At 37.6% G+C, this 16533-nt stretch overlaps 1 protein-coding gene across 2 annotated transcripts in view; it reads left to right on the plus strand.

Moving 5' to 3' along the window:
- kcnh2b (potassium voltage-gated channel, subfamily H (eag-related), member 2b) overlaps positions 1 to 15022 on the plus strand; it is a 256890-nt gene extending 241868 nt beyond the window's left edge. For both annotated transcript variants that reach the window (XM_083544768.1, XM_083544769.1), the window contains 9 exons: positions 3395 to 3785; positions 5038 to 5237; positions 7456 to 7708; positions 8108 to 8301; positions 8857 to 8959; positions 9052 to 9339; positions 9861 to 10050; positions 11360 to 11558; positions 12357 to 15022. In XM_083544768.1, coding sequence (XP_083400894.1) covers positions 3395 to 3785; positions 5038 to 5237; positions 7456 to 7708; positions 8108 to 8301; positions 8857 to 8959; positions 9052 to 9339; positions 9861 to 10050; positions 11360 to 11558; positions 12357 to 12590 — 2052 coding nt within the window. In that variant the 3' untranslated portion in view covers positions 12591 to 15022. The remainder of the gene's footprint in view (positions 1 to 3394; positions 3786 to 5037; positions 5238 to 7455; positions 7709 to 8107; positions 8302 to 8856; positions 8960 to 9051; positions 9340 to 9860; positions 10051 to 11359; positions 11559 to 12356) is intronic.
- The last annotated feature ends 1511 nt before the right edge of the window (positions 15023 to 16533 follow it).

Genomic DNA, 16533 nt, shown 5'->3' on the forward strand with positions numbered 1-16533 from the left:
AGTATTTAAACACCTGTCTATCAGCTAGAATTCTGACCCTCAAAGACCTGTTAGTCTGCCTTTAAAATGTCCACCTCCACTACATTTATTATCCTAAATTAGATGCACCTGTTTGAGGTCGTTAGCTGCATAAAGACACCTGTACAATCAGTAAGAATCCAACTACTAACATGGCCAAGACCAAAGAGCTGTTCGAAGACACTAGAGACAAAATTGTACACCTCCACAAGGCTGGAAAGGGCTACGGGGAAATTGCCAAGCAGCTTGGTGAAAAAAGGTCCACTGTTGGAGCAATCATTAGAAAATGGAAGAAGCTAAACATGACTGTCAATCTCCCTCGGACTGGGGCTCCATGCAAGATCTCACCTCGTGGGGTCTCAATGATCCTAAGGAAGGTGAGAAATCAGCCCAGAACTACACGGGAGGAGCTGGTCAATGACCTGAAAAGAGCTGGGACCACCGTTTCCAAGGTTACTGTTGGTAATACACTAAGATGTCATGGTTTAAAATCATGCATGGCACGGAAGGTTCCCCTGCTTAAACCAGCACATGTCCAGGCACGTCTTAAGTTTGCCAATGACCATTTGGATGATTCAGAGGAGTCATGGGAGAAAGTCATGTGGTCAGATGAGACCAAAATAGAATTTTTGGGTCATAATTCCACTAAACGTGTTTGGAGGAAGAAGAATGATGAGTACCGTTCCAAGAACACATCCCTACTGTAAAGCATGGGGGTGGTAGCATCATGTTTTGGGGGTGTTTTTCTGCACATGGGACAGGGCGACTGCACTGTATTAAGAGGATGACCGGGGCCATGTATTGCAAGATTTTGGGGAACAACCTCCTTCCCTCAGTTAGAGCATTGAAGATGGGTCGAGGCTGGGTCTTCCAACATGACAATGACCCGAAGCACACAGCCAGGATAACCGAGAAGTGGCTCTGTAAGAAGCATATCAAGGTTCTGGCATGGCCTAGCCAGTCTCCAGACCTAAACCCAATAGAGAATCTTTGGAGGGAGCTCAAACTCCGTGTTTCTCAGCGACAGGCCAGAAACCTGACTGATCTAGAGAAGATCTGTGTGGAGGAGTGGGCCAAAATCCCTCCTGCAGTGTGTGCAAACCTGGTGAAAAACTACAGGAAACTTTTGACCTCTGTAATTGCAAACAAAGGCTACTGTACTAAAAATTTTAACATTGACTTTCTCAGGTGTTCAAATACTTATTTGCAGCTGTATCATACAAATAAATAGTAAAAAAATCATATATTGTGATTTCTGGATGGTTTTTTTTTTAGATTATGTCTCTCACAGTGGACATGCACCTACGATGACAATTTCAGACCCCTTCATGATTTCTAAGTGGAAGAACTTGCAAAATAGCAGGGTGTTCAAATACTTATTTTCCTCACTGTATATATATATATATATATATATATATATATATATATATATATATATATATATATATATATATATATATATATTCTGTATATATCTGTGTGTTGGTGTTCATTTCTTTCGCCTGAAAAAACTTTCACCTGTAATTTCTTTTCCATAAATTTATAAACATACAGTATTGAATTGTTCTAAACTTGAATTGTATGGCGGTTGCAATCAGGACACAAATGTGTCAACACAGCATGTAGTTTATAAGGGGGGATCTAACAATCGAACTCAGTCCAGAGCGGGATGCTAGACTGGGTTACCTGAGGCAAAGGCATAATCACGGGGCAAGTAAACAGACGACAACAACCAAGTATATGGAACAAGTATATACTACTAAGTATATGAAAACCATCATAAGGAAAGCAGAGCTCATCAATTCATAGAAGCTCAGAGTTTCATTGTTTTTTCTTTAACAGCACCTTTCTGACAGTTATAAAAATGATTGTTTATGTTCTAGCATTCCTAACAACTAATTCACAGATAAGCACTCTCTCATAATCAAATGCTAGAAATATAAGTGATTACAGAAACTAACTTGTCTCTAGGATGTTCCACAGCAAAAATGTAACTATAAGCAGCTTAAAAGCATGGTGTGTTGCCCATGAACTAGACTATATGATCAGATTTGTATATGCTTTTTGGAACATTCCATTCAGCATTTAGTCCCCATTTGCTCTTATATTAACCTCCACTCTTCTGGATAGATGCTTCACTAGCAGATTTTGGAGTGTGCTTATGGAGATATGTGCTCATTCAGTCTAAAGCCTGATGTAGGGTGAGGAGGCCTGTAGTGCATTCAGCGTTACAATTCATCCCAAATGTATTCAGTAGGTTGAGATCAAAGCTCTATAGCAGGCCTCTCAAGATCTTACACTCCAAACCATATTCATCATATTTTGAGCATGAGCTGGCTTTGTGTACAGGGCATTGTCATGCTGGAAAAGGTTTGGGTCTCTTACTATAAGTAAAGAAAAAACATTTATTGCCACTGCATCCAAAGACCAATATAAAAATGTGTGCCTCCAACTTCATGGTAACAGTTTTTGGTTAAGAACGAAATATAGCTGGAAAAGTCAGGTTTTCTAAAATCTTTGTCCAAATAGTGTAAAAAAAATTGTAAGCATTTGCAATACATGTATATTGGAACCACAAGTGAGAACTAGCTACAACTAAATTGTAAAAAATACAATAATTTCTTTTTGAGTTAATTAATACTTTTAGTTGGCTTTTTGCACAGATGAAGAAAAAAAAACTTGTAAGTTGTGATAATTGTACAGCATATACAGCCAATGTATTTAAAATTATTGTAACTGTTAACTGTCACCTACTATTATTAACCTATTAACTATGCATATTCAATTATGATATATAGTAATGCATATATTTACATTTCTGTTGGTTGGGTAAACTTAATGTAAACATATTTATCATAGCAATACCATATTGTACAATGTCAATAGGTTGCACACATGGGGACTGTACAGGGACTGTAATAACAAAACGATACTCTCTGAGGTTACCATTTTGTGTTTAATGTCCAAACAGAACAGAAATATTGACAGTTTAATACTTTAAAATGAAAGCTGTGAATTGCTCAGCAAGCCTGATAGAACACTTGGGTATTTTGATTCGATTGTAAAATCAATCTTATAGAACCATTCAAAAAAGAAGAACTTAAATTGGCATAAAACCCAGTCGGTATTACTGTTATTAACGGCAATCCGAAGCATAGACATGTAACAAGTGCTGCTTATACTGTAGCTTATATCTAAACCATGATTAACATATAAACTTTCAGTGAGAGCATACTCGTTTTTTTCTTGTAGCCGTTACTTGATTAAACACATGAATTCATTATCTATTTATTTGAATAGCATTTTAATTGGGTTGATTTTCATCTTGACTTGAACATATTAAGTCTGAATCTCTTCCTCTTTCTTTGCCTTCAAGACAACCACTCTAATCGGCCTCTTAAAAACTGCACGGCTCTTGAGACTTGTTCGAGTGGCTCGCAAGTTGGACCGCTACTCTGAATATGGTGCAGCTGTGCTCTTCCTACTCATGTGCACTTTTGCACTCATTGCTCATTGGCTGGCCTGCATCTGGTACGCAATTGGAAGCGTCGAACGTAGCGGTGCCATTGGCTGGCTCCACACGCTAGGAGATCAACTCGGGAAACCCTACAATAACTCAGCTCTCAACTCAGGACCCAGCATTGATGACAAATATGTGACTGCCCTTTATTTCACCTTCAGCAGCTTGACCAGTGTCGGATTCGGCAATGTCTCACCCAACACCAACTTGGAGAAGATCTTCTCCATCTGTGTCATGCTAATTGGATGTGAGTATCAGTGATATCATTTAATTCTATCTGTTATTCTGGGCAAAAACATGACTATTTAATTCATAAATAGGAACCTTTCATGCCCCATAAAACAAAATACAATATGATTTGTTACTTTACATATCCTAGCTTTCTATAAGGCTGCGATCAGAGTGCAGGATTGGTTATTATATGGATAAGGTTATTGTTCAATAGTCCAACAAGGGTGCCAGCTAGATGGTTGAACCTTTGCATGTATTTAACCCCAGTAAATAGCTACCAGATTGCATGAATATTGACAAAAAAATATCTGTGTAGTAAATGTAACTGAAAATTAATTACGGTAAATTAGAAGTTAGAGCTTGCATTAATACCGTATCTCCCTAGTGTATCTCTGGGAGAGCAATATTTTAATGGGTTTCCAGTATATGCTGCAATGTGCTGTCTCAGGGATTTATAACAGGGCATGTAATGTTCAAGAGCAATAAGTTCTGTATTGTATTTATTCAGTTTATAATTATTTTGAATTTATAATTATTGACCTGCGATGTTGTACGTTTTAGAGACAGTGGCATTGAGTAAAAGACAGGGGGGGGATGCTGGAGGTAGCAGAGCTGAAGATGTTGAGGTTTTCGTTGGTAGTGACGAGGATGGACAGGATTAGAAATTAGTTTATTAGAGGGACAGCGCATGTAGGACGTTTTGGAGACAAGGTGAGGAAGGCAAGATTGAGTTTGGACATGTGCAGAGGAGGGACATGGGTTATATCGGTAGGAGAATGCTGAGGATCGAGCCACCAGAAGGAGGAAAAGAGGAAGACCAAGGAGGAGGTTTATAGATGTGGTGAGGGAAGACATGCAGGTAGTTGGTTTGAAAGAGGCGATGTAAGGGACAGAGGGGTGTGGAGACATATGATTCACTGTGGCGACCCCTTATGGGAAAAGTCGAAAGAAGAGGAAGAAGAAGATAATTATTGGTGGTCACGTTTTCTTGCTATGATAGTGCTGTTTTGTTTTGTTTTTGAATGTATATAGTAAGTAGAATGCTGCTAGATTTGTCATACTGCAGCATAAATTGGCATACAGGTTTATTAGAACACTTTTGATGTTTCTTTGTTTTCTAAACACCAGACCCCTAAAGGGATTATTTCATATGAATTAGGTTTAAACAAGTTGTAGGAGGAATAAATGATCTTTCTCACAATCTGCTTATTGAAATGGCACAATATGTCTATGAGCTGTACATAATTATTTATTAACATCTTTTCTAGCCCTCATGTATGCCAGTATCTTTGGGAATGTGTCAGCCATCATACAGCGGCTGTACTCAGGTACGGCACGCTACCACACTCAGATGCTCCGGGTCAGAGAGTTCATTCGCTTCCACCAAATCCCGAATCCACTCCGACAGAGACTGGAGGAGTATTTCCAGCATGCCTGGTCCTACACTAACGGAATTGACATGAATGCAGTAAGTCGCAATCAAATATGGGCTATTAAATGTTTTGGTGCGATCATCAGAGAAATGCTTGTAAATATTATTATAATTTGCTTTGCAATTTAGGATGTTAATTCAGGGTTTCCCTGCAGCATATGAGCTAATAACTTCAAAATAATCTTCTAGCTTGCATGCTTTGTTTTTCATATTTCTTAAAACGGATTTACAATAATCTTTCCATAACGAATATACATTAAGCAAGATTGGACCTGGGTGCTGTGATTACTGTTCTTTCGTTGTAATGGAATTTTTATTTCCTTTTCACGATTTTTTTTTCGTTATTTCCAGTGTCCTTGTTTAAATAAAAATCCTTAAGAAAATGAATGGTAAAGCCAGTACATGTTCCGTTCCATTACATTTACTTATTATATTCTTCATTATGTTCTGGTACACAGCTCTTTGTAATGAAAAGTGAAAACTCTGATGAATGGAATGAGTGTGAGAGAAATTGGGTCCTTCCCTCCACCTACCTCATTAAGTGTCTCATCACTAAAAATAAGGAAATATGGCAAACTCTGATATTCCAAAAAAAGAGAGACGCTTCATGATGAGGAAGACAAATACAAGAAGGACAACATTAGACAGAAATAGCATGGCATGACCGTTTTTGACTGATCATCTGAGAATGGGTTAAAGGTTGCTGAGGGTGTTGCTGAAATGTATCAGGCCCCCAGCATTAATACTGTGTATGTGCAGTGCATTTAAAAAGTGTGCAGACCTTCTTTTAAGCACTTTGTTAAAACACTGTTGTCAGTGATTACAGCCATAAGCTTTTTTAGCACACCTGAATATCCATCTCTGCAGAACCTCTCAAGCTTTGTCAGTTTAAATTTGGGACTTTGATGGATCAGTTACATTTACATTTATGGTATTTGACAGATGCCCTTATTCAGAGCGACTTACACTTATCTCTGTTATACGGCTGCGCTACAGTGGCAGCTTGGTGGTGCTGGGATTTAAACCCGATTACCGTCCAATCAGAAGTCCAACTTAGCTAAGTTAAAGACATTAATATGTGTATTCTGAAGCCACTATTGTTTTATTTAGGTGTGTGTTATGGGTCAGGGCTGTGTTCAGAGGTTTGCTTTCGGCCCAATCAAAAAGTCAGACTTTAGTTGGAACATTCAAAGACATTTATAGATGTCTAAAAGCCTTTGCTTTGTTGTTTTAAGTAAAGTAAAGTGAACCCCAGTTAGATATCACGACTGCTTTTAAACAGGATCTTTCTCTCAGACTTTCAATATGTCCAACATGATGTAACACTTGTACTTCTGTTTAACTTGTAGATCAGTCCTAGTTTTATTCAACTAAGACCTGTGCATCCTCCAATAAATCTGCCATGTGTCTTGATGATAGAAGCAATGCCTCTCTATGGACACTCCATTCTATAAGTCTGATTGCTTGAGTGCTTCAGAGGTGGTTATCATTCTGCAGGTTCTCCCATCTTTACACAGGACTTCTATCAGAGAGGCTTTTAGGTTCTTGGCTGTCCCCCCCTGTACGCTCAGTTTGGATTCAGCTCCAGGAAGAATTTGTACTCCTAAATCTTTGCATTTTAAGAAAAAAAGCCTCAGTGTTTATTTGGATTTCGAAAACGTTTTGCTTACCATCTCCCAAGCGTGTCTCGGTTATCTACAGACAATTCTGTTTATTCTGTAGCAATTGTTCTTGTGCTAAAATGCTTTCATCTGACAGGCTTTATATTAAATATAGCAGTTTCAATCACTACGCAGTGTTGCAATAACTACAGTAGCATTACAAAAAAACACAGCTCAAGGGTCTATAGACAAAGTGAAAGTGCTGATTTGACGTGTGTGTGTGTGTGTGTGTGTGTGTGTGTGTGTGTGTGTGTGTGTGTGTGTGTGTGTGTGTGTGTGTGTGTGTGTGTGTGTGTGTGTGTGTGTGGTGCAAAAGACCCTGCAAAAGACTGGTGTTACATCCACTTTGATTTCTGCTGCCTTATACTTAGTATTACCTGGATCAGCTCCTGACAGGCATAAAGCAGTTACTAAAAATCAATGATCAATGATGAATGGATCCACTTTATCTCAGTTTGCAGTAATTAATAATTAATGTATATACTTTATGTTCTTATATTAGTGTAAATACTGTAGTTCCTGGTTTCACAATTAAGATTTTCAAAGTTTCTTTCTTTTTCTTCACTTTTTCCATTCTTTATCTTCTGCCTCAGGTACTGAAAGGCTTCCCCGAGTGTCTTCAGGCAGATATATGTCTGCACCTGAACCGTACTCTCCTGCAGAACTGTAAAGCTTTCAAGGGATCCACTAAAGGCTGTTTGCGAGCCCTAGCCATGAAATTCAAAACCACTCATGCCCCACCGGGTGACACACTGGTCCATGCGGGTGATGTGCTCTCAGCCCTTTACTTCATTTCCAGAGGATCTATAGAAATTCTACGTGGAGATGTTGTGGTAGCCATCTTAGGTACATACCAAATCTGATTCAAAATCGGTTCGAAAACTCGGGTCCTTAGTAGTGATTTTATTCAATTAGTACGAGTGGCTTTACATGATTAAGATTTTGGAGTTTACTGTATTTGTAAAGTGTAGATGATTGTGTGACAAAGCAGCACACAGTGGTATTTCGGGGTCATTTATTTATTTGTGTTTGATTGTGAATACTTTTCTGCCATCTGCTGGATACAAAACAAAAGTCCCTATTTAAATATACCAAAAAATTTAAATAAATTAATCAGTAATATTTTAAACACTAAATATGTACCTATTATACTTATAAACAACCAGATATTCATATTTTTTCTACAGATGAAAAAAAACATTTTTCTATACACTTATATGGATATTATATTCTTTATTTTTATAGGAAAAAATGATATATTTGGCGAGCCCATCAACTTGTATGCTCGACCAGGCAAGTCCAACGCTGATGTAAGGGCCCTTACTTACTGTGACTTGCACAAGATCCACAGAGAGGATGTTCTGGAGGTCCTAGATATGTATCCAGAGTTCTCAGATTACTTCTGGAGCAACTTGGAGATCACCTTCAATTTGAGAGATGTAAGTTATTGCTCTTGAGCAATATCCTTATATAGTCACACAGCTCCACTTTTTTCTGAACTCTTCGAAGATGCCACACTACCATCGCAGTCATATGTAGTTCTTCCCCCAAATCTATTGCTACAAATTCAAAAGCCAAAAATTATACTTTCGGGTTGAATTGAAACACTCTCTGTGCCCCTCAGGTCTCCTAACTGGTCATCAGTGCCTAATCTCACTAATGCTTTTGAGGCTGAATAAACACAAATCCGCCCAGCCCTCTTTACAAATATAGCGGAAAGCCTTCAATGGGGAGTTGATGTTATTATATCAGCCGAAGAGGACTAAATCTGAAGTGGGGTTTTTAAAAAGCACATATTGCTGCGATGGTCAGGTGTCCACATACTTCTGGATATTAAGTGTCCTTCCATTATCACATAATCTTAATTCATTGTGTTAAAATATTGAATGGTACAGGGTAAATGTGTAATGTAAGGTAATTAAAAAGCAGTGGTATTTGTAAAATCTAGTGAATTTTGTCAGTAGTATGTAATGACACGAGCCGTATTACTGCAGACCAACATGATTCCTGGCTCTCCAAGCAGTGATGACTCTGACCATGCAGGCTTTAACAAACTACGCAAAAGAAAGCTTTCCTTCCGAAGAAGGACGGAAACAGGTACTGTTCAGAGATAGGCAGTATTTACCTGCATTTTAAAACACTCTGTTGGCAAGAGATCAGTTTTAATTTCGGTTTCTGCTTTTTGTTAGATGATGCTGATGCAGGAGAGATCAAGAAGAACCAGAAGCCAGTTCGACGTAAAAAACAGGCCAGGAATAATCCAAACGAGAGACTAAAACCGGACTTTGAGGGGCCCCGGAGTTCAGTCTCTTCCCACTCAAGTGGCGATGAAGGGGGGGACCTTGTACATACACGCTCCACATTGCCAAAAGCATTATTTGAGCTCTCTCAAGCCCAAGGCACCTCTATGAACTTTAATGACAACCCGGAGGGGGAAGCAGATCCTAAAACAGGCAACACCTGCAATGCCCTGTCAGGTAAGACATGGGTGCAATGTGTAGAACTTGAAGTTGAATTGGTTTTTCATCCCATGTGACGTGCTTTTCTATAGAAATACAATCTATCCCAAATAACAAAAGAAACTAGATAAGGAAAAAAAAAACATTATCAGGAAATCAATCAATCCTAAACACATCTTCCCTTATGGAGATTGCTTCTTCTATGGAAGATGACATCATTTTCTGTGCTACACTCTAAATCTGACAGCCTCAAGTGAGTGTTTGTCATGCACATTGATAAAAATGATTATTTTCAGATAAAGCTACATATACTGTATGTGTGTTTTCAGGTTTTTTTTTTATTCAAATAATTACTTTTGTTTTTATTTACATTTAATTACAATCAACCGGCAATGTACAAATATTATATTACTTTACACAGTATACGATTTAACTATCATAATAATATATAAGTACATTTAATCTATTCATGAAGTAAGAAAGTAAAATATTGTTTAATTATACTTGATATACATTTGACATAATTTTCACTCTCCTAGGTGCACTCTCAGGTGTGTCCAACATCTTTAGTTTCTGGGGCGAGAGTCGGGGTCATCAGTATCAGGAGCTGCCTCGCTGTAATCTTCCGACACCACCACCTCAGCACAACACCCCATTACACAGCATCTCACGACAGCAGAGGAGCCAGTTGGAGAACAGGCTGGACATGCTGCAGACACAACTGAACAGGTCAGAGATGCAGAACTAACAGTCTCTCCTCATTTTAGTCTCTCATACACACAGGCTGATTATCAGACTAAGAAAATGATCAGCACTCAATGATAAAAGTAAAATATGGCAGCGCTGAATCCTATTGGAGAAAAGGAGACACAGGAACTCAGGAATTGTCATGGGAGTCAAGACACTGAACTGGATTTTGACAAACGAATTCGTATTTTATGCATTCAACGCTAAAGTTGCTCTATACTGCGCAGTAATTAGCAGTCCGTAGTATGTGCCCCAGAAATGACCTGCACTTTACATTTTAATATTGCAATATATAAACACAGAACATTTCATTATCACAGATTAAAGCATGATCATAATCAAATCATAAGCAAATCATCAGAATAAGCTCAGTCTAAAAAATAACCCTAGTATGCCGGTACAAATATAATACAACGTGCCAGTTAAAGAATACCATGAATTTAAATATTGCTCAATTTTAAAATGTTTTGAAGACATTTGAGATAATTATTAATTTCCCTGAAAGGGGTGTTACACAAGGGCACTATCTGAAGCTGTATCTGTTTAGTGTTTGAAACATCCACATCAAATACAGAAAATTGCATGACCTGATATGGAAGGATTTTCATGTTATTTTATTAATAATTTCAGATCATTTAAATAAATGATTAAAAAATTATGACCAGATACCATGCGAACCCCTCCAGACAGTACAACATCTGACTTTTCTAGCAGTTTCTCGTTCTTCCCCAAACTGTTAGCACAAAGTTGGAGGCACACAATTGTATAGGATGTCTCTGAATGTTGTAGCTTTACATTTTTTCTTCACTTAAACTAGGAGACCCAAAACCTGAAAATATGGTTTATTTGGTTTGGACTGGTAGATCTGGATTATCCTGCTATAGAGCTCTGTCCTCAACCATATTAAACACCTTTGGGATTAACTGGAACACTAACTTTACTAACTAACTGCACATCATCCATAAACTCCCTTGTGGCTGAAATGTTATGCCTTATGGCAATAAATCTCCACAAGCACATTCCAAAATTCCATGGACCATCTTCCCAGAAGAGTGGACGCTATTATAGCAGGAAATGGGGACTAAATGTGGCATAGGATGTTCAAATAAGCACATACGATTCTTACGAGTCAGGTGTCACCTAACTTTTGTCCATATAGTTTATATTGTGCCTCCTGTTCTGTATCCATTTACAACACATGAAGCTGATGACTTACAATGGTGATTCATTGGAACTAGTTTAGATAGAAAATAACATATTTTTCAAAAGTCTTTTTGTGTGCATTTTCTAGGTTAGAGACCCGTATGTCCACAGACATCAGTGCAATCATGCAATTGCTCCAGAGGCAGATGACATTAGTGCCTCCAGCCTACAGCACAGTGTCCTCACCTCCCCAGGTATCACTGTATCTCGGCTCAAGCCCAGGTCCTGACGAGTCACTCATACAGACTGTCACCATGGAGTCTGAGAGACTCTCCTCAATCTCACAGGTATATATCTGCTGAGATACAAAAAATAAGTAGTGTAATATAATATACATAAAAAATAAAATAGTGCATTGTACATTTGTACTCATCAAGCAGGAAACTTATTCAAACCAAATTCAAAGTTACAGTATGGAAATGTAATTTTGACAATAAATGTATTCTTATTTATACCTTTATAACCATAACATTTAGGATTTGTATGTTTACAGTAATACTTTGTATTTTTACTTTATGTAATCCTGCATATAATACGTTATAATATCATAGAGGAGTGTATAGAATATTGTGGGGGTGGATTTGCTTTATAGTTCATTGTCTGTACATTCAGGTAAAGGAAGGTTGCTGTACAGCAGTGAAGAACAAAAATTGACATTAAAGATCCCTTTTTTTTTACCTTTGATTGTATAATTATCCTACATTGTGTTTTTTCTGATGAACAAAAATTCCTCTGTATATAATGGATTTTTTATGTGACAGTCCTGAAGTTTAAGTATTTGCACATCTGATTTCTGTGGGACTGATTTGAATGTACAGTATTAGGCTCTTTGATTTGATTTGATACCCCAGTGTTATCAGGTCAGGAGTGGTCTTTGTGATGGTTTGTTTGTATTGCTAAAAGATATAAAGAGTGTCTGACTCTTTGCGTATAGCAAGAAAAAGGTTACAAACATTTTACACATACAATAAGCTTTGTCTTGTGACAGAGTTGCCAATGATTTATAGTATGAGTGGAATGACAATACATTTTGACTTGAATTTCAATTCAAATGGAAATTTTTGTTTTGGGTCTGATCTGTCTAGATGCTGGCCTCTCAGGACTTTGAGGAATTTCCTGCCAAGTCATGTGAATCTCTCCACTTCACGACAGAACCCTTACTTAGCCCAGAAGCCGCCTCCCTGCAGGCTCTGTCCAGCCTGGACCGTAACGTTGAGCCTCCACACCCCGACACCCAGCGGCGCCTCTCCCTCCAGGAACCGCAAACACTTCTAGACTCACGGACACCACAAAGACACAGCTCCGATCCTGGGAGCTAGGGAGGGAGTGAAAGAGAGAGGACGAGGAAACAACAAGTGAAGAGAGCAAACACAGATGGGATGAGGTTCCTAGTTTCCCTGGCTCTCTCACTAATTCTCAGTCGTTCAATCTCTCCAATCTCTCTTTCACTTACTTGCACATCTCATGGGGATGGGGTGTGGAAGGATTTGCTTCCCTTCGTTCCTGTTTTTGCACTGCGTTAGGAGTGTGAATGGAGGGATGAGATGAGACCTGCATTTGCTGGAGCTGGAGAAGGACTGTCACTGTCCAAATCTACAATACTTAAAGACCATAATCCACTGAGTACAGCATGAGGATGGAGGCCCCTTTTAAACTCTACGCTCAAATATCCTCAAGACTGGTGGAAACATTAGACATTTAAAATAAACATAAAAAGCAGAGTGGGTGAAAATGGGTGTGGAACACTTCACTCTTTTTGGCATTCGTTAAAAAAGTGGAATCCACCCAAAGGAAGGCGTCCATATTCAAATTGTCCCTTTACTACTGTTGTCCAGTATTGGATTAATATATAAATAATACTGAAAATAATAATCTAAGTAGCCATCATGTCTTGCACTGAAATTTTGCAGAATCTTTATCTATATCATGTCCGCAGCGCTTCCAAAGTTAAAAAAACAAAAAAAACAAAAAAGGAAAAAAAATACTAAAAGACTTCCTAAACTTTATAGTGTTAGCTGGCCTAACAGAAACACCTTGTGTGATCTGTCTATTCTGTCCTGTCTTTCTGCCTCTTTCTCCCTTCATGTCTGTGGTTAAAGGCATAGTGGAAAGTGAGCACGTACTGAATCTGCTGATTTGCATTAGGATGTAATAGGAGGTGTCTAAAGCCATGATGTTACTGAACATATCAACTATTTTGTGCATTGCGGGTTATAATGTGGCTCGATTGATCAACATAATGAGTATGTCTATGTCAAACCCTGCAAAATGTCAGGAGGTGTTCAAATGTTTGTCCAAGTTTGCATTGGTTCAAAGTTTCATCACAGGTTTTCTACTTATATATTAGGGACGTTCTGGTTTGTTAGCAATACTTACCCCTAGAACCCACAACCTCACATTTAATAGATTTCTCTTTTGGGAGAAAAAAAAAATCAGTTGCTTTACCGAAATGCATGTATATGTGTGTTATGTGTGTGAGATAAGTCAATAATTAATGAAATTGCATACAGTAATTTACACTGTATAGCACATTAAATATAAGCTTAGCAGCTCTATTAAGATTAAGATTGCTGCATAAGATTCTTCAGGTACTATTGTGCTACATGCTACTGGCAAGCATTCATATAGAGTAACAACAAAGGCATTATGGTGAGTGGGTTATTACTATTTGAACTGTAAATTGGTTTTATAGATAGCAGATAATACCATCATTTTCCAAGAGATCATTTTACGACAAATGTGGAAATATGGAGTTTGCTGATTGTCACCAACAACCTACCGTTTTCTAATATCATTCAGAAGATTCGAATTGTTTGGGAGGACAAATGAGGAGAACAGGTCAGAGATTGCAGACCACATCCTCTTTCGTTCAGCACACAGGTGACATTCACTATAAACAAGCGCGGTTCGTTAATCTTGTATTAGCATGTTGTGTTTTTTGAATGCTGCTCCCAGCATATTTAACTGTAACTAACCCCCATGCCTTTAGAGCAACCCCACTCCAGTACAACTGAATCTTCATGTTTCCGAACTGCTGCACTTTAGAGTACATCCAAAGCATCAACTGCATTGACACTGATCTTTCCCTCCAGCAATGTGGTTTGACTTTGTCTGAGAGTTTGTGTTAAATTCTGAATGTATTTTATAGTGAGTACATGCTGTTAGAAAGAGAAAAAAAAAAGAACAGAAAACTCCAGCTTTCATGGCAACCTGGTTACTAACCAACCACAAGCTCTTTAACAGTGTTTAGACATACAGGTAATGCAGCATATACACCACTGGAGCTCAATATTCAAAATGAATTCATTATAGGAAATAATTTATCATCATTATATCGACATAACCTTAATGTGTGTGAGACACCATCTCGTGTCCTTGTGTAAGCTTGTGGCCTCCTCTATTATGTAACCAAAATCCTTGTGTTTTGTTCTTTAAGTGCACTGCTGTGCACTTTACAGACCCCCCACCCCCCACCCCTAACTTACCTTGCAAGGTGTAAATAATTAAAGTTCTTTTTTTTCTTTGACATATCTTCTTCTCTAACAACTGTTAGGTATGTATATATATTTTTAGTCTTGATTTTAATTTATTTTATTAATGTATTTACACTGGATTGCTCTTTTTTCTCCCTCTCATGTACTGTACATAGGAGAGTCTTGTAAAGGAATCGATTCTTGGCACTCATATAGCCGGCACTATGCAGAATCTGTCATTTCCTTGGCATGCTTTGAAATGCAGAAAAAAAACTGTAGATGAATATATATATATATATACATATATATATATATATATATATATATATATATATATATATATATATATATATATATATATATATATATATATATATAATATGTATATATGTATGTATATATGTATGTATATATATATGTATATATATATATATATATATATATATATATATATATATATATATATATATATATATATATATGTTTGATTAAAAAAAACATGAATAACTATGTTAATAATCTTAATATTAATAATAATTATTATAATGAAAATGACGCTGATGGTGATTATATAATACAAGACAAATTCACCTTTGTGCACATTTTATTTGCATGCTGCACTCAAAAGGATAGAGGCGCAAAAGGCAGCTGACTCGCTGCTGAATTTTGAATGTGTAGACAGATGCACTGTACTTCCAGGTCACTTGCCACAGTGATTACATTTACTTCCAGCTCATGGAAGAATGGACATTGTAAAATTGAAAACTACTGTAACAATGTTAGTGGAGAGACTTTGGCATTATAAACTACAAAATTACAGCCAGAATTACAATACTGGGGAGGGGGCGCAGCCATATAGTCTTTTAGTCCATATCAAATCACTCCAGAAAGCTAAGCTACAGGTCCTGATTGTGTGAAGCATAAATGGTTGAATTTATAAGAAATCAACATATTTCTTTCAATAAACCAAATGAAATTAAAATGCCAGACTCTTACTTTTTTGCATTACATGTCTTGAGATCTTTAGTACTACTTCAGTGCTGTGATGAAATGCCTTTAAACACCTGACCACGTCATATCTACAAGTAGTCTATAATAGTGATGGAAGATCGGCTCATTTTAGTGACTTGGTTCTTTGTATCTCGTTCATCAAAATGAACGAATGAAACGAATCTTTTAGTACTGAGTCATTTAGTTAAGTTCTTTCTTTTAATGCTTTAATCAATTTCATAGCATATGTGGGAGTCACGGGATAAAAGAACGACTCGGACCAGAGGACTCATCAGATGAACTGCTCAGTTGTGTTCCCTGTGTAATGCACTGCAGAGCTTACTGTATATGGGAGTCACATCATAAAAGAACGAATGACTCAGATTTTGCGATGCTTTGCTCACACACGTCCAGTAGAAAATGAACAAATCACTCTTTAAAACTTCTCGTTCTTCTGAGTCACATTAAAGACTCGAATGAACGAATCATTCATGAACGACCCGTCACTAGTTCGTAAGCAGCAGCAGTACTCTGGGGCTAGTCAAACTTCACTGAATGTTTTCCAATAAACATTGCTACCACAATTGGTCTTAACTGCTACAGCAGAATCTCAGTCTTGTCACCATTTCCAACAAGCCAAGTATATAATTTATGCTACCAAATATGCACCACATGGTTGCATACAGAGTTTCCAAAAAGACAGAAGTCTGGTCTCGTAAAAAACAACAGGTGGAGAATCATTCAAGATGTTTACCAATGAACAGCCTTTAAAAAAAATACAAAATACGGATGCAAGCAA

Source organism: Silurus aristotelis, assembly GCF_946808225.1.
Source record: "Silurus aristotelis genome assembly, chromosome: 1".
NCBI classification, from domain to species: Eukaryota; Metazoa; Chordata; class Actinopteri; order Siluriformes; family Siluridae; genus Silurus; species Silurus aristotelis.